The following is a 17,647-nucleotide window of genomic DNA, read 5'->3' on the forward strand; positions in this document are numbered from 1 at the left end:
ACTAAATTTATTCTCTATTGTTGATCATATTGAATACGCCAGCTTTAATTTTTTATGTCCCTGCCATTGCGAACTATTTTGTCTTTCATAATGAAGTTATTCATTCGTGTCCTAACATGCAGTATAGAAATATACGATTCAGCAAACAAAAAGATACGAGAACTAGAGTTGGTACTCCCTTGCTACCTGTTTACACCAGTTCATTCTTTAGATAAGCCAAGCTATGGAACCAAACTCATTCCAGCATTCATCTCCGACATTCTCTAATGTCAAATCCTCACCGTCAATCTGCAATTGGAGCTGCATCGGCATCTCAGCCTCCTCCCAGCTGCACTTGCCAGAGACACAGCTACCGTTCACCGGATTATTAGTACCTTTCAGAATCGTTCTTGTAGTTTCTTCATTGAAATCTGGGAAGGGCGAAACCATCGACTGGACTTCTTCCTGGAAATCTGCAAAAGCCAAGGAGAGTTCATTGTGATCATGAGTAGCAGACACCGGTGACTTAGTTTTGGTTGATTGATCTCGTGGTGGTCTCTTGGAGGAGGAGGAGGAAGAAGAAGAAGAAGAGAAGAGGTGGTGTTTCTTGTTCTTTCTGCAGCCACCTCCCACAGGGACGTTCCTGAGGGAGCCTCCTTGGGTCCAGTACCTCCTGCAGGCCTTGCAGAAGTATCTAGGCTGAGAGAGGCTGTAGTTGTTGTAGTAGCAGAACTTGGTGTTGGCGGACTCGCACCGGGGGCACTTGAGACATTGCTCCAGCGGTGATGGTCTCATTATCACGCTCTCCTGCAGCTGAACTCCTCCCAAGGGAAGATCATTGGGACCCATAGCAACCTCTGAAATAGTTATAGGAGACAAAACTTCATGCATGAACTCGATTCTCACCCTTCCAGCATAACACAATAAATAGATGAAGATGAAGACGACGAAGAAAGAGAAGGGAGAAGCTCTTTAATTACAACTGGAAGATTTCTTCGCGGCCAGCGATGCGTAAGCCGCCCCTGTTCTGCTCACCGCAGTCCGCAGAGGAAATTGGAAAACCTCTTTAATTACCAACACCAGCCCTTGAACCGTGGTCCTGATCGATCCTGGCCGTTCCTTTTTTCTGAATTCGCCTGGCTGCTAGCTGCTAGTATTCCACTGGAGGAAGAGGTAGACTGGTCAAATGTCAGGGTCAAAATGGTTGGATGGAAAGTTGTTGGTGGCTGGTGAGGCTGCCGCTGTGGCTGTGTCGCCGGCGGCGGACTGCAGCAGAGTGGAGTGGTATTCCGTACGGAGACAGGATCGCCAATGTCGACGGATTTGGTGGGTTCGCGCCAACTCACCCTGCTGTCGCAGCGTCACTGATAACTAAGCAAGACGGCAAAAGAGAGAATTAGTATTGATTTTGATGGTGAGCAGCCAGTTAGATTAGTAAAACTCATTGATAATTATAATTTAAGGCTATTTCTTTAAAAAAACTAATTGGAAAATTAATTCTAATTTTACTAGGTGAAAAAGGTAAACAATTATATTTGACCCTATTTACTACGTTTTTTTTTGTTTTTCATACCACTTTCAAATTTTGAATCTGATCCGGTCTCTTTTGGATTTTACGCATGCTACCCCTACCTGCCTACGATGCTGGTCAGGGCCTGGATGATCTGCAGTTATTTGATTTCATGATTATTTTTTAAAAGATATTATTTTAATTTTATCATTTTTATATATTTTAATAAATTTATTTTATCGTAATCAATTTAATTATGCGCCGGAGGCATCCCATATCGCATACGAAAGTTAAAAAAATTGACTGAGTGATGAAATTGATGGAGGAGGAAGGTTACTCTTTCAGTGAAGACTTATACCAGGATTAATAGTACATTGCATTGTTTATGTCGTGGCCAATAGAAAGTTTGTACGGATTGTCTTTAATCGATTTTTTTAATATAATTTATTCTCATCTTGTCCGATTAATTTTAGAGGTGGGTAATTTTCGTCGCCTTCTTCTCCTCCCCCTAGTCTCTCGCCCTCTCGATCTCTCTGCGCCAGATTCCTCGCCGCCCCGCAGCTGCTGGACTGCCCTCTGCTACCACTTCCCTTGGCCTTCTCAGATCACCGCCAGCCGTCGTCCTCGGCCGATCTCTAGCACTGTGACCTCCGAACCGTTGCGCGTATCGCCGCTGCTACCTGCAGTGGTGACCCGACGCCTCGATCCGCTTCCTGTGCCGACCCAAGCAGTGGTCGACCGAGCTACACGTATCGCACTCCCGGATTCCATCGAGCTGCTCCTGCGGCGAACGGACCGCCTCAGCTTCTCTCTTACCGAACCCGACCAAGTCCTCTCTGTCTGGTTCAAAATAGGGGAAGCAGAAATCTCGACGATTCCTCTTCTGTTTCGTGACTGGAGCGCATCGCCGCTCGTGGACCCGTCACGTGCGAGCATAACGCAATGGCTGAACTCCTTGGTGCGGCACAAGTGAAGGAGAACAGGGTGTTCAAGTGCGCTTTCGCGGTGGTTGGGATCATGAGCAGCTTGCTTATCTATGGCATCCTACAGGTAGATCAGCATGCTCATCCATTTCGGCAAACCCTAGCTATGTATATATCTTATGATATTTCTGATTGTGTTAACGGAACGATTTTCGTTTGTCCTTTTATTCTCAATAAATAAACAAAAATTTGAATGGGTGCATAAACTTCACCTCATGTGTTGGCCTATTTGCTTTTGTTGGTCTCTAATTATTCTAATCCAAACGTGGAGTAACTCCTCTCGTTTAAGTAGGGAAGTTCAATAGTCTTAGTGGTGTGATGAATAGTGTATGTGTTTGGAAAATTCAAAATTTCACTGCGGTGTAATGAATAGTGCATAGATTCGGAAAATTCAAAATTGCACTTTTCATCATTTTCATGATTCACTGGACAAAAGTTTGGTGTAATCAATTGCTAGTACGCTAGTTTTTCCATTCAGTGTAGGGTGCTATTTCACCTCCATTCTGCACTCTTCAATTCAATTGAAACAACATAAACATTTAAGTTTATGAAATTATTTTCATGTATGCTCTTAAATCTCACTAAAGATCTGCGCACGGGTTATTCCAACCAAGCATATGTGCCCTGGAGAATATTGGATTTCTACTTTTTTTATCTTGCTCACTAGATTGCTTTTACTTTCAGGAGAAGATAATGAGAATTCCATATGGGATAAACAAAGAATATTTTAGATATTCACTGTTTCTTGTCTTCTGCAATCGCATTATGACATCTGCAGTATCTGCAGGAGTTTTGCTGGTGAGTTTTATGTCTCTAATCTATTTCATGTTTAGCTAACCTGCCTTAAAGAAAACAATTCTATGCTTGTTGTTCCATAGGCAAGTAAAAAGTCACTGGATCCAGTAGCACCCATGTACAAGTATTGTGCGGTATCTATATCTAACATACTAACCACAACCTGCCAATATGAGGTAAATAACATTTATTCAGTGACTTTATCATCATCTTTTGGGCGTAATTGGAAGCCTTTCTGATGCTTTTGTCTTTGTGTCTCCAGTACAAGTAAAATTATTCTTGGTTGTTTCAGGCCCTGAAATATGTTAGTTTTCCAGTGCAGACCCTTGCAAAATGCGCAAAAATGATACCTGTCATGGTAAATCTCCATCAAGATTATGTCTATCTTTAAATATAATTTCTGCTTCATCTTAAAACATTTCTTGTTTTCTGTCCAAATGGTGTTTGACTTGATTCTGATTTTTCTTTGTTTGACGATTTACCTTTTTTTTCTGTGTCAATCTTTTTGTTGGCTTTTAAAATGTTCATCAGTCAACACAAAATTGATATGTGTTGAACTGGAGGATTTGGATATTTAGGATAAACATTAATGTGTATGCTGTTTTCATTGGCATGAAAACCTTGTTCTATTTCATTTTAGCTTTGTTAGTCCACCAGTAATTGCACAATGTTTCCTGTTTTTCCTATTGGATTTATTAATTATATGGAAGTGGTGTTTAAATATTTGTTACTCCTAGCTTTTTTGAAGAATACCAATTACATTGTTCTTCTAATCAAGTGTAGTGGAAGATGCATCAAAGAACATATCTAATTTGTGACTTTGTGTTGTCTGGTCTTAGTTTGTTACTATATTGGCCATAAGTGTTGTAAAATTTTAGACTGAGCCATTTTGCTAATGTTGGTCTTGTATTCTTTTCAATTATTTCTTACATGGATATATACAATGTGGCTGCATATTCTGATACCGTATCACCGTGCTGGTTCAATAGCTGATTGCAACCATTTCAATATTTGTACCTGAAGTCAGTGAGAATATTAATGAGCCTTGTGATACTGTCTCGCAACATTGGCTGATGTGGATCTCTAAGATATCAAACATAGACATGCTTTTAATTAGCAAAATTGACACTACTTTCTTTTATTTATACAGAGTTTTTAGCAGAATAGATGTCATGTATAATTGTATGGATAAAGCAGCAAAGTTCACAATTATGCATTTCTTGAGCCTTGGTCCTTTTTAGATTTCTTTGAAGTTAGTGACTTGTTACCTAGTCATGTCTAGGTATGTGTAAAATATTTTGAATTACATGTCACTCCAATTTTGTGGTCTATGATGGGTTCAAATTCTGAGATTCTTGTTCCTAGTTTTGAGCATGAATCTTTTTTCTCTCCTTTCTGATGTATGTTTCTTGTACTTGGAACATTTCTGGTGTCTACTGTTTCTGTGCATTTATCATGGAAAGGCGATATGGAAGGTTTCACTACATTTTCCATTCATTAAAAGGAAATATTTGTTAATTGACACTTTTTTAGTAACTTAATGATGTTCAATCACATCCCACTATAGTTATATAATCTTTGCATTGATCTTGTACTAGCCATATGAATTCCTTGTTGAAGTATTGACATTTAACAGTGTCTAGATATCCTAATAAGTATCATCATGCTTTTAGTTTCAGAGTCATGGTTGCGTTTCATATTTGTCCTTCAGTTTTAATCAATTATATTTTGAACAGTGTTGTCACACCTTTCAATATTTTCTTAGGAAGTTTTCTTTGTTTGTGCATCTGTGATCAGTATTTCTTGTGTATCAGGTTTGGGGAACACTAATAATGCAGAAGAAATATAATGGGAAAGACTATCTATTTGCTCTGCTTGTGACAATTGGATGTGCTGTATTTATTCTATATCCAGTAAGCATAAATCTTTCATTATGAATTTTTTTCTAGATTTTGCTGGATAGATCTGGTCATTTATTTGATAGTTGTTTCTCAGATGCCTTCTTGCTGTTATTTTTTCGATACTGCTTTATTAATTGACTTCCAAAAATCCTTGTACTTGAATAATACTTCTCAAGTACCAGTTCTCATATGTGCATGTTTCTACCTAAGTAGGAGTGATACTTTTCAATTTTTGGGGACTTGTTGTCATAAGCATGTTGTGTTAAAAAGATCCTGTAGTTCTATACTAGATTGCTAACTTTGCAATTCTATCTTGCATCTCACAAGTTCTTCATATGGGTATGCTAATATGTACCTTTCAGGTGTCATGACATTAATAAGTTGGTATTTGTGTTTAATAGATGATCTTCATAATATCAATCTTATCTATAGACGCAAGGATCAAATACCTGGAGTTGATTTTTTTTTTTAAGATTATGTTCTCTAAATACTGGAAGAGAAAACACTATCTGGGGATGATGTAACTTCTCCATTGCAGGCATCAGCTGATATTACCCCGTATAATACTGGAAGAGAAAGCACTATCTGGGGAATTAGTCTTATGCTTGGTTATCTTGGGTATACCCTTTCTAGTTGCTAGTTTCATTATTTTGTGTCCATAATAGAAGGAATCTGATTTCTTTTAGTACTCTGGTTGTTAAATTTGGAGAAAAGAGATATTGGACTGTTTGTTGTATGAGATAACCATGACAAGTTATATATAGGACTCAACTTGGACCCTAGCCCTAAAACATCTAATATGGGTCTAAACCTACATGACTTATAATTCCTAGCTGTCTTAACATTGGTTTTGATACACCAGAATGTAAGGTTGCAAATTATTTATCTGGATATTATTGCTCTGAAGACTTTTAACAATCATTAGTAGTTTCTTGAGACACTGTTCTTTGGGTTGACATATCTTCTCATCATGCCACTTTATGTTGTATGTGTTTGTTTAATTTACATCACTATTTTAAATAAAATTAATGTTTTACTTGGCACATTATGTTTCCACTTTTTTTTTCTATTGCGAGGAATTCTATGATTTTGAATGCTCAAATTAGCCTACCCTTTTGATAGACAAGTTTCTGATAATTTTATGATTCACGCCAGATTAGCTTTTATCTGAAATATGTTTACTGTCTAAGCTCTTGAGGGACTAGCTGTCTTCAACCCCTCTTTACATGTTCTCTTCATTCAAATTTCTTATGAATTTGCTAAATTTAATTATAGTATATGGGTATCTCATTTGGAATCTTAGATAAACAATAACCAGTTCACTTGATATCAATTTACTGGATTGTCTCCAACTGATGATCTAGTTGATCTAAAAAGTGTACTATGTTTTCTTTTGATCAACAAGTGTACTATGTTATGGAATACTATTCTGATAAATACTTGTAGTCGTTTGGTGATGGATATATGCTAGTTTCGTTGCCAGCATTTTTTTGATTAATATAGGTCACATTGTCACATTTGCCAGCATTTTTGTGATAATTTTGTTCATATTGTGGCATTCCAGTTTCTCATTCTTCAGTTATGTTTTCCAGGTTTGATGGTTTCACCAGTACATTTCAAGACAAACTTTTTAGAGGTTATGACATGGAAATACATAATCAGATATTCTACACAACAGTTTGTTCATGTCTCCTCAGTTTTAGCGGTAAGATTTCATTATATTCTTGCACTTCAAATGAATTGCTTAAAATCATACCACTGGTGAACTGTCTTACGTACCTTTCTATAATGGTTTCTTTTTTTGCAAACAGAAAAATCATTTGTTTTATGCAAATCAATCATGTGTAACCTTTGTTGAGCGAGTGCCCTTTGATTTCTCTAATTACATGATTCTTTGCAGATGCAAAAGCAGAGTTCTGGAATCTCAATTTCTAAATTGTATTGATGTCTAAGAACAAATGATTTAGGCATGTGATTTTAATATAGGTCTGAAAATGCTTTTACATTATATTACTAAATGAATTCAGTTTTTATCTTGTTGCTGTGAGACTGACAACAATTGGGAAGTTTAGCATATGATTAGCAGAATAATACCTGTCTGAAAGTGTAAAACTAGCATGCTCATCACCTTTTTGTTGCTTCTGTCTATAGATTCTTCTTGTCATGGATATGACTATTTAAAGTTGGCTGACTTCTCATTCCGAAATCTCGAGCATAGGAAATAGACCGACTTATATCCATACTCTTCACAGTCCCCCTTTTATTATTTTAATTTAAGCATAATGCCTCAACCGCAATGGTGTACTAGATAATACTACTAGGCTTAGTAATGATATAATTTGATAACACAAATGATACTGAAGTACTGAGCTGAAAGGGGCCTTCTGAGTGCTTGGTTTACAGTCTAATCTCAATTTAGAGTAACTTCATCTCTAGCTGACTTTATTTAACTGGTTGCTGGTTTTCTCTACAGGACTCATTCTACAGGGGCATCTTCTTTCAGCAATAGATTTCATGTTCAAGCACCAAGATTGCTTCTACGATGTAGCACTTCTATCCACTGTAAGCATATTTTACCCAAGTTCCCTTTCCTTTGCCTTCCCTTTCTGCTCTCATGGTGGTTCTATAGATGGTGTCCTTAGCATTTGATTCAACATTAGTTAACACTGAGCCTCCCAGATCTTGCGTCTTTAGATACGACACACTTAATCTAAATGTGAAGATTTCTGATATACTGACAGAGACTCCTGATGTTTTTTCTTTCGGCAACAGGTAGCAACTGTTAGCCAGTTTTTTATTTCTTATACAATTCGCAATTTCGGGGCCCTTACATTTGCTACCATCATGACCACCAGACAGGTGAGTTGTTCGCGAAAATAAGATCTCTCCGAATCTTGTCCAACTTCTGTACTAATCATATGTTTGGACATCTTTTTAGCTGGTCAGCATCTTGCTTTCTTGCATTTGGTTCGCTCATCCGCTTAGTTGGGAACAAATGATTGGAGCTGTAAAAACTTCTACACTTTCTACTGGATTTTGATATTTTCTTGTTGTACTTTGACTAATACAACTTATTGTTCAGGGAATTGTTTTTGGATCGATATACACCAAGAGTTTCTTGAGGAGCCAGACACAGAGGTCACAGCACACGAGTTCATCGACTAGCAATGCCTGATACATAGTTTCAGGCACGCATCTCTCTCTTCCCTTTTGAAAGAAAGCAAGGTTTTTAGATCTGCTTAATTCATGTGATAACTGGTGGATGGTGTTTTAATCTGACTAGGTAGTGTAATACCCGCGCTTTTGCACGGACAATTTTTTTTAATAATATAAAAAATAATCAACCAAAAAATAGAAAAAAGTGAATTAAAATTACAAACTGTTTATAAAACTATTTTATAGGAGTTGGCGTGGACAGGCACAATGTATATATTTAGCTAGAAAAATAATAAATTTAAGACTATTGACATAGGGTCATAATTTTAAATATATTTAGTCAATTTATAAAATAAATTCGTTCCTATTCGTATAATTTATATATCTGCATTTGTAAAAATTCATTATCGCGTTGTGTCAAAAACGAAAGCATCTCAATTTTTTTGATCTGAATTGAATAATCAACACTTCTCAATGATTCATGAGTTTTGCAGTTTTTTTTTTATTTACCACATTATTTTATTATATTAATCTATTTAACGGTTTAAATTTATTCACGTTTTGATCTAATGGCTTGAAGAAGACCTTCATAACAAATTTCGGCTCTCGAAAAGGTCTTCATAGCAAACTTTACAAAGGACCTTTTATATAAGATTTTTTTTCAATGAAAATAATTCATAGCAAACTTTCATACAGACTTTTTGATAGCCTTCTTAAAGTCATTATTTCTAAGAGATTAAATGGAAATTAATGTGAACTATTAATTAATTAGTGATTTAATTTCATTCACATTATAGAGAATTTAGATATTTAATTATTTGAATTGATTAATTTTAATGAAAGTTTTTCATTACTCATCAGGATAAATTAAGAAATATTAATGACGAATTGTTCCGCCTGCGATGAAAAAAAATTAATCTGTAGTATAGTTCCGTCCGCGATGAAAAAAAATTAATCTGTCTGTAATCGATTCATAAATATTTTGATTAACTAGGAAGTGTAACCTACAGTTGAAGACAATTTCATTGATACTACTGTCCAACTGATCTTGACTTAACAACCATCTCCATGAAAAGTACGATCCAACGGATCTTGACTTAACAGCCATCTCCATGAAAAGTCCTTTCGTATAGATTTTTATTCCATGGATGTAATTCTACCGTTCGGTTATTAATTCAGCTGCTACACCTTAGGTTTTTGTTCCATGCTTCCCCTTCCCTGCGTCGTTGCAACCGTGAAACATAAAACTTGAGAAATTACATCGAGATTATTTAAACTTTTGAACTCAATTTTTTTAATCAAATTCAATTAGATATTATCCATATAATTTTAAAATATATATTAATTTAATATATATAAAGCTGATATTTTTTGTATTTTAATATATCACAAATAACTTAAAATTATAAAATATTATATTATTTATATTCAAATAAATATAAATGAACTTATTTATAAATGTTAACAAACCCAAGTCACTAGCATTCAAATTTCTTTATTTTTTTATTGAATGAATATAAATGAAATCTTATCAAATCGAATACAGACCTTCCCGAATTATGATTCATCTACAACCTACTTCAAAAACCCCTCAAGTTTGCAAACATCAAAATCAAATCACATAGTTCAACAGACATGATTGTTTCAACAATCATTTGGCCTTGGGATAGCTTGCCATCCAGTGCATAATTGAAGGACTTCTTTAAGAGCCATTGATGCAGGTTCCACAGTCCATGGTGGATAATGTTCTGAGGGATCGAAAACACTTTGAGCACCAGCATCTAACAACCCAAGCTGGGTGCCATTCAGAAACATGTCGCCTTCAGACCTTATCCAACCCGCATTCACCTCTTCCCGATCGGCTGCCTGCGCCAACGACATACACCTAATTACCAAGGCTCGCTAGATTCTTAAGAAATTCAACATGGAAATGTTCATAGCTCATTTAGAATGAAACACCAACTTCTCAGGCATGATTCATGTTGTAATCGAACAAGAATTACCTTCTCAGGCATGTACTTAAATACCAACTTCTTTTCTCCTGCTTCATAAATATTGCATTGAGACAAGATCTGGAGCCAGAGAAAAAGGTCAATCAGGTATTCTGAGTAGAACAGAAACAAACTAGTGCTTATCTAGTTTAAATTAGAAAGGACCTGTGCTTCTACACTGGCACAGACAGCATATATGCTCCAGTTTCTTGTGTAATTGTTGTAAAGGTGAACTTTGCCAAATCTAAGTCGAGGTTGTCTCTGTCTTGTTCCGTCGAAGAAGCAATGGTGAATGGTAACACGAATACATCTATCAGTAACATGACTGCTGTCTGCTCCAATAAGCATCGTCTTGTCATGATTGGCGAAGCGGCATCTGTTCAAACATGGGAATGAGAAGCATACAGCGATTCTTGCAGTGATCACCACTAACTATATTATGCTAATATATTGCAAGAAGAAACCATATCGACGAGATTTCTTGATGAGGTTGCAGATTTTGCAAAAGGAATTTCAGAAAAGATTGCCGCAACTGCAATAGTATCAGAATATACACCAAACGAAACAGAAACTTCTACAAGGACAATTAATCTATAATCACAGAGAAAAATTAGTATATTACATCACCTTGAAACAGTGATATCAGTACTTTCGCGAGTGATATCGATCAGTCCATCATCATAATCTTGTAAGCTGCAGCGGTCTATCCAAATATGCATCGACTTGGGCTTTATCTGAATACCATCGACATCATGCCCTCTACCACCTTCAAATTCCAGATTGCAAATGATTACATGTTCACATTGTTTCAGTTGTAAACCTTTGCCAGTCAATTTTATCCTCTGTCCTCGACCATCAATTGTCTTATATGACGACACCCTCAGGTATGAAGAAAGGTGAATGGTTCCTGAAACTTCAAAAACAATCCAGAGTGGTTCTCTAATGCGGCATGCCTCACGAAGTGAACCAGGGCCATCATCTACGATTGACAACAGGATCAATTCAAAATGGAATATGAGAAGAAGGAACATTATAAAAATGCACTTTAGCCGTAATTGATCCCACAAAGTCACAACAATACAAAACACTTTTGATACTCTACATTGTATAGAATGAGACGACAAACTCAATCCAACTGACAAACTAGAAGACCTTTTCCTAAAGTAGATTCAATCCAATTTTTTATCCATGTTTTTCTCATTTTATGTGGTCAGAAAGAAGGGGAAAACACATCATAGCAAAATTATGTAGAATTTCTAGTGGAATCTAAGCATACTTTTCTAGCTACTGAGACAAAATGCAAGAGTAGAAACTTCAACTCGAGTTCTGAAAAAGCAATAAGTTGTAGCAGTCAACACATTCCTTCTATTTATTAGTGAGATGATCCCAGCTTAACAACGCATAGGATGTTAAGTATGAAAGTTGTTGCTGAAAAAAGCACCGATTTTAGTGACAAAGAAAGAAACTTTCGTGCATTACACAGAAAAAAGGACGATCTTAGTTACAAAAGCAGAAACTTTCGCGCATTATTCACCAAAAAAGAAGAGCTGTCAAGGACAAGATTGGCGCAATCAATAACGATAGATGATGAGATAGAGCATAATTAAACTGACACGAAACCCTAGCAAGCAACGAAATGCGAAGGGGAGAAGGAACCTGCCAAGGAGGTGACATAATAGACCGGTCCATGGAGGCCTCCGATAGCGAAGCGGCCGAAGCCTTCTGCTTGTCCGGCGAGGGCACGCAAGCTCGTATCGACGTGAGCGTAAGGCAAGGCGCCCATCAAGGCGGTGGAAGCCGCACCTCTCCAAGCGGAGGGAGGAGGCCCCAGAGGAGCGGGGTGCGGAGGGAGCGCGGCGCGATTGTGAGGGCGCCTGGATCAAGAATCAGCAGAGCCACCGACAACCTCCCACCCACCGATCGCCGCCCAAATTCGCCTTATGCAGACGCAGAAGCCATGGGTGAGAAATACTATAATTTAATGAGAAAATTCCAATTTTTCAGTTTGATCCTCCATTAATTCATAATCTCCATCAAATTTCAAGCCCGAGGTTCTTGTTCCTCGTTTGACCTCCTCTCCGGCCATGGCCTTTCTGTTAGGTCTTTCTTTTGACCTGCACTCTTGACCCGGTCCGCCTTTTGGATTTCCGGCGATCCTCACGTGGACTTTGGAAAAGGACACGGTCGACTTGACTCATGTCTACTAATCGCAACCAGGGAGGGCGGCGATTGCTCCGCTCCTCCTCTTCGCCACCGCCGCCGCCGCCTCTTCTCCACCAGTGCCATGGCCTTCTGCTCCAACTAGCCCAACTAGTTCAGCTGGCTTAAATGGGCCTAATTAGTCTCGTCGGGCAGGCCAACCCAATTGGACTTTTGGTCTAAATCGAATTATCCATCCCCAAATGCCCTAATTAAATTATCTGACCCATCTAAACAGATCGACAATTATAGTATTATTTCAATTAACGCGGAAGAGAATTAACCTAACGCGCAAAACGACAAATAGCGTTAGAGCATCCGCAACGCGCTATTAATCGGGCGTTAATAGCAGACGTGGAGGAGCGAAGGAAGGACGTGGAAGAGTGAGGGAAGAGTGAGAGAGGAGTGAGGTATTGAACGCGTTCAGCGTTAATAGGTGGGCCCGTGCTTTTTATTTTTATTTTTTTAATATTAACATGTTCGTAGAGGCTGCATAGTGTGTATGGTGATCGACCACGTGGTCGACCATTGATCGACCACCACTCAACTACGTGTTAGTGGACCTAATCGACCACTGGTTAAAGGCGTTATAACGTCACGAGCGTTGCGGATGCTCTTAGCGTAGAATCCATGCGAACGTAACTGCGTTAGCTAACGTGTCATTTGTAAGTATGGTTGTTTGAAATTATGAGAAAAATAATTATATATTTGTCTAAATTTATTTTTTATTTTTTAATATCTTTTTGACTTTACCATCACATGCTCATTTCACCGCGACGCCGCAAATTACGCCGGATATAATAAATATATTTTTATTTATTTATTTATTTATTAAAAAAATACGTATTCTCTTCGTCCTCGAATAAAATAAAATAATAAATAATCCTTCACGCGGTTTCAATAGACACCCTGTTATTAGAGTTCATAAGACCTCCTTTAACTAACTGACAGCTTCATCAGATAGTGTTAGGGAGGTGGGAAAAGTTTACATAATTATTTAAAGACAATTTATGCCATCTATTTACATATTTAAGTAATGTGACACTTTTAAATTAATTAGTGGAACCAAACTCTTAGTTGTTTATATTCACAAGTCATCATCTTTTTTAAATTAATTTCGAACGTCATGCGGAACACCATTTGTGAAGCTACAATGATGTTGAAAGGACCAATGTCCAAACACTTGGAGTCTTTATAAATTTATCAAAATTCTGGTTAAATCAAAATTATCGAAGTGAATTGATTTTCCTAATTTTTTAAAGATTTATTTCAGTCGTTGCATGTGAGAGTAACATGGTGTTAGCTAATTGTGGACGTAAGTGTACTATATATATAGAGAGAGAGAGAGAAAGAGAGGATTACAGCTAATATAAAACAAGTGGTAGAGTTTTTTATCTTAATTATCTTATAAAAAAGATTAAATAGTTTTTGGTATTAATTATTAACTCCTTTTGATAATTATGAAAGTAGTAATGCGATTTTAGAAATTAAAAAAATGCCGTTTTGCTTTTGTTTTATCCTCAATATTTTATTTAATTCCGCAAGATTGAGTAAGAATTTCTCCTTTCCGAGTTTCGACGTTGATGAATGGAAACGGAAACAAGAATGTCGTCTGTAACGTGAGCTCAATTAATGGCCGGAATTGGTGCGTCTGAAAGCTGTCATCGTCGAGACTTTGACAATGATGGCGACAAACAACTCAGCCAACCCTGCTCCTCCTCCTCCTCCTCCTCCTCATCGTCTTCTTAATCACTTCGCCAAACCTCATTTCGTGCACTTTACTTCAATTAATTAGTTCATCGCCAGCTACTGCGTTGTTTATTGCACCAGGTAGCAGTTTTGTTGAGCCATTCATCTCATTGCGCTCCTCTAAACAGACTCCTGGATTCTTGGCCTGTTTTCTCTCCTTGTGTCATCTGTGACGCCCATCACGAGCGGTCGAAGGAGGGCAGCGATCAGACTTAGGATCAGTCATTGCAGATTTCCCGGTGATCCTGAGTTCCAAAGGTGCCGCCTTTCCTTTCTTTTCCCTGTCGAATCTCCTCTTTTTGTGCCTCTCTTGAGTTGTTTTGCTGTCGCTTGACGTTGAATCCATGTTTCTGGTTTAATATCGGCTGGATTTTCGTCGTAGTTTCATTGCTTGCTGCGGCGATTTAGGGCTCCTCCATTTCTGGCATCGGTTTCTTTGTCTTCTTTCTTTGCCTGGCCCTGCATCAGCCGCAAATCAATGGCGTTTGCAGTGAAATAGATGCTCTCAGACCTACTTTTTCTTTTCAAAATAAAGTGGTCTTCTGTCTTAATTTCTCCCGCATAGTTGAACTGCATCTCTAATCTCCATTGTCGACGAAAAAAGAAAAGGGTTTTCCAACAGACTCCCGTTTCTGTTAAGTTTATCTGCTAATGGCCATGAAAGTCATTGGAGTGAGCTGCATCATCTTTATGCTTGTTTCAATCAAATGCATCCATGGTGCATTTACTCCTGCAGACAATTACCTGATTGATTGTGGTTCCTTGACCGATACAACCATCTACGATCGAATTTTCGTCTCCGATGTTTCCGTTTCTTCGACCTTGACTCCCTCCTCGAACAACCTAGCCAACACCTCCGGCTCGGTGCCCGCCTCCTCCTACGGCGCTGCCCTGTATCAAAATGCCCGGGTATTCACTGTGCCCTCCTCCTACTCCTTCCAAATCAATGCCCAAGGCAGACACTTCGTTCGCCTCTACTTCTTCCCTTCCGTTTACGGAAGCTTCAATCTCACTTCTGCAACCTTCACTGTGTCGACCCAAGATGTCCTCCTCCTCGACCATTTCCAGCCTCAGGCGAATTCTGCAGCCGTCGAGGAGTTCTTGGTGAACATCGATAGCAATACTCTCGCCCTTACATTTGCACCAACGGCAAACAATTCCCTCGCCTTCGTGAATGCTATAGAAGTCGTGTCTGTCCCTGAAACCTTAATCGCAGATACTGCTACCGTCGTTGATCCTCCAGGCAGCTACCAGGGTCTGTCAAGTCAGTTGTTGCAGAAGATTTACCGGGTCAACATGGGCGGGCCTCAGGTTTTCCCCAACAATGATACTCTGTGGAGAACTTGGGACACCGATCAGAAGTCGCCGTTCAACAACTCGCTTTCAGCACCAGTTGCCTTTTCAGGAAGAATCAATCATATGGAAGGAGGAGCAACTCAGGAGACTGCTCCAGATACAGTGTATGCGACAGCAGCGAGATTGCTTCCCGCAAATACTTCAAATGCTAGATTCAACATGACATGGCAGTTCCCTGTGGATGCTAACTCAGCCTACTTGGTGAGGTTTCATTTCTGTGACATAGTCAGTAATGCTGCTGGAGACCTCTTGTTCAATGTTTATATCAATTCCTGGCTCGTAGCTCCCGATCTAGATCTTTCTAGCTATACAAATAGGCAGTTGGCAACCCCTGTTTATATGGACTATGTTTGGGAGGCAAGTGATGCATCAGGTACTGAACTTAATATCAGCATTGGTCCTTCAGATATTAATGGTGTTTTGCCTGATGGCATACTCAATGGGCTCGAGATCATGAAGATCGGGTCTGGTGGTTCTCCAGTCACACCACCTGGTTCGAAGAAGAACCTTGTCATCATAGTGGCTCCAGTACTTGGAGCCGTTGTGGTGGCCATCGTTGCTGTTGCTCTTTGCGTCATCCTTCGAAAGAGGAAGCTTAAGGAACAGTATTCCAAGTCTTGGGTGCCTTTCTCCATCAATGGCTTCACCTCGCATAGCGCAGGAAGCCGCACTTCTAATGGAACTGCAGTTACACTTGGTCTGAACGGAAACTTTGGCTATCGTCTGTCTTTTGCCATCCTGCAAGAAGCGACCAGCAACTTCGACGAGAATCGGGTGATCGGCGTCGGAGGATTCGGGAAGGTCTACAAAGGCGTGCTGAGAGACGACACGCAAGTTGCAGTGAAAAGGGGAAACCCCAAGTCTCAACAGGGCATCAATGAGTTCCACACCGAGATTGAACTGCTGTCGCGCTTGCGCCATCGTCATCTCGTTTCTCTCATCGGATACTGTGACGAGAAGAACGAGATGATTCTCGTTTATGAATACATGGAGAAGGGCAGCCTCAAGAGCCATCTTTATGGTTCGGACATGCCTGCTCTTAGTTGGCAGCAGAGGTTGGAAATCTGCATCGGAGCAGCTAGAGGATTGCACTACCTCCATACAGGTCAAGCGAAAGCGATCATCCACCGCGACGTCAAATCCGCAAACATTTTACTCGACGAGAATCTCTTGGCGAAGGTGGCTGACTTCGGGCTATCGAAGACTGGACCAGAGCTGGATCAGACTCATGTCAGTACCGCCGTCAAAGGGAGCTTCGGCTACCTCGACCCCGAGTACTTCCGGAGGCAGCAGCTGACCGAGAAATCGGACGTGTACTCGTTTGGGGTAGTTCTGCTCGAAGTGCTGTGTGCGAGGCCGGTCATCGACCCGACCCTTCCGAGAGAGATGGTGAACTTGGCGGAAATGGGGATGAAGTGGCACAAGAGGGGAGAGCTGGAGCACATCGTCGATTCTTGTATCGCGGGGTCGATCAGGCCTGAATCCTTGAAGAAATTTGGGGAAACCATCGAGAAATGCCTGGCGGATTCCGGCGTGGAGCGCCCCTCGATGGGCGACGTCCTGTGGAACTTGGAGTACGCTCTTCAGCTTCATGACGCAGACGCCGGCGCCGTCTCGGAGGTCAACAGTATCAACCAGATAACTGAACTTTCGCCACGGGTTCAGAACATCAGCGCCTACGAGAGCGCGCCGCCGGCGCGAGAAGCCGCAACGGCCCTGCTGAATGATCTCTCTGACGTTTCCATGAGCAAAGTTTTCTCTCAGTTGATCAAGTCCGAGGGAAGGTAGGTCGATCAAAGTGTTGTCATTTTACAATGTTTGAATAGCGCAGGATAGCAGGGTTGAGGAGGATTATACTATATATGGTTCTTTCTATTTACATACGCAAAGCTCTGTGGAATATCATTTTGTACTAAAATGTTTCGTGCATAAATTTAGTCATTTAATGTAATATCTGCCAGAATCTTTAAATCATTTATTTTTATAGAAATCCTAAGGACAAGTTTACTAATTTGGTAATAGTATATA

General features: G+C 39.4%; 4 protein-coding genes across 4 annotated transcripts; 2 read left to right on the forward strand and 2 right to left on the reverse strand.

Annotated features, from left to right (window-relative positions):
- Positions 1-82: 82 nt before the first annotated feature.
- On the reverse strand, positions 83-1,464 carry LOC141823487 (dof zinc finger protein DOF2.1-like). The gene has a single exon (XM_074710771.1). The coding sequence runs from the start codon at positions 868-870 to the stop codon at positions 208-210; it is 663 nt and encodes a 220-aa protein (XP_074566872.1). The 5' UTR covers positions 871-1,464; the 3' UTR covers positions 83-207.
- A 602-nt stretch (positions 1,465-2,066) lies between these two features.
- LOC141824315 (UDP-galactose/UDP-glucose transporter 5B-like) lies at positions 2,067-8,476 on the forward strand. The gene is made up of 11 exons (XM_074711577.1): positions 2,067-2,539; positions 3,157-3,270; positions 3,351-3,443; positions 3,560-3,625; positions 5,082-5,180; positions 5,707-5,786; positions 6,761-6,873; positions 7,642-7,730; positions 7,941-8,027; positions 8,107-8,175; positions 8,251-8,476. The coding sequence occupies exons 1-11, from the start codon at positions 2,432-2,434 to the stop codon at positions 8,341-8,343; spliced, it is 1,011 nt and encodes a 336-aa protein (XP_074567678.1). The 5' UTR covers positions 2,067-2,431; the 3' UTR covers positions 8,344-8,476.
- A 1,394-nt stretch (positions 8,477-9,870) lies between these two features.
- LOC141825050 (putative pectate lyase 4) lies at positions 9,871-12,576 on the reverse strand. The gene is made up of 5 exons (XM_074712422.1): positions 11,972-12,576; positions 10,943-11,294; positions 10,481-10,691; positions 10,328-10,396; positions 9,871-10,190 (listed from the first exon to the last, which is right to left on the reverse strand). The coding sequence occupies exons 1-5, from the start codon at positions 12,096-12,098 to the stop codon at positions 9,969-9,971; spliced, it is 981 nt and encodes a 326-aa protein (XP_074568523.1). The 5' UTR covers positions 12,099-12,576; the 3' UTR covers positions 9,871-9,968.
- Positions 12,577-14,315: 1,739 nt separating this feature from the next.
- Positions 14,316-17,510, forward strand: LOC141824473 (receptor-like protein kinase HERK 1). The gene has a single exon (XM_074711771.1). It carries the CDS (start codon positions 14,915-14,917, stop codon positions 17,405-17,407), a length of 2,493 nt encoding a protein of 830 aa, XP_074567872.1. The 5' UTR covers positions 14,316-14,914; the 3' UTR covers positions 17,408-17,510.
- The last annotated feature ends 137 nt before the right edge of the window (positions 17,511-17,647 follow it).

The sequence above is a fragment of the Curcuma longa genome, chromosome 3, assembly GCF_044706935.1.
Source record: "Curcuma longa cultivar G26 ecotype Majalengka, Jawa Barat chromosome 3, ITB_CL_G26_1.1, whole genome shotgun sequence".
NCBI classification, from domain to species: Eukaryota; Viridiplantae; Streptophyta; class Magnoliopsida; order Zingiberales; family Zingiberaceae; genus Curcuma; species Curcuma longa.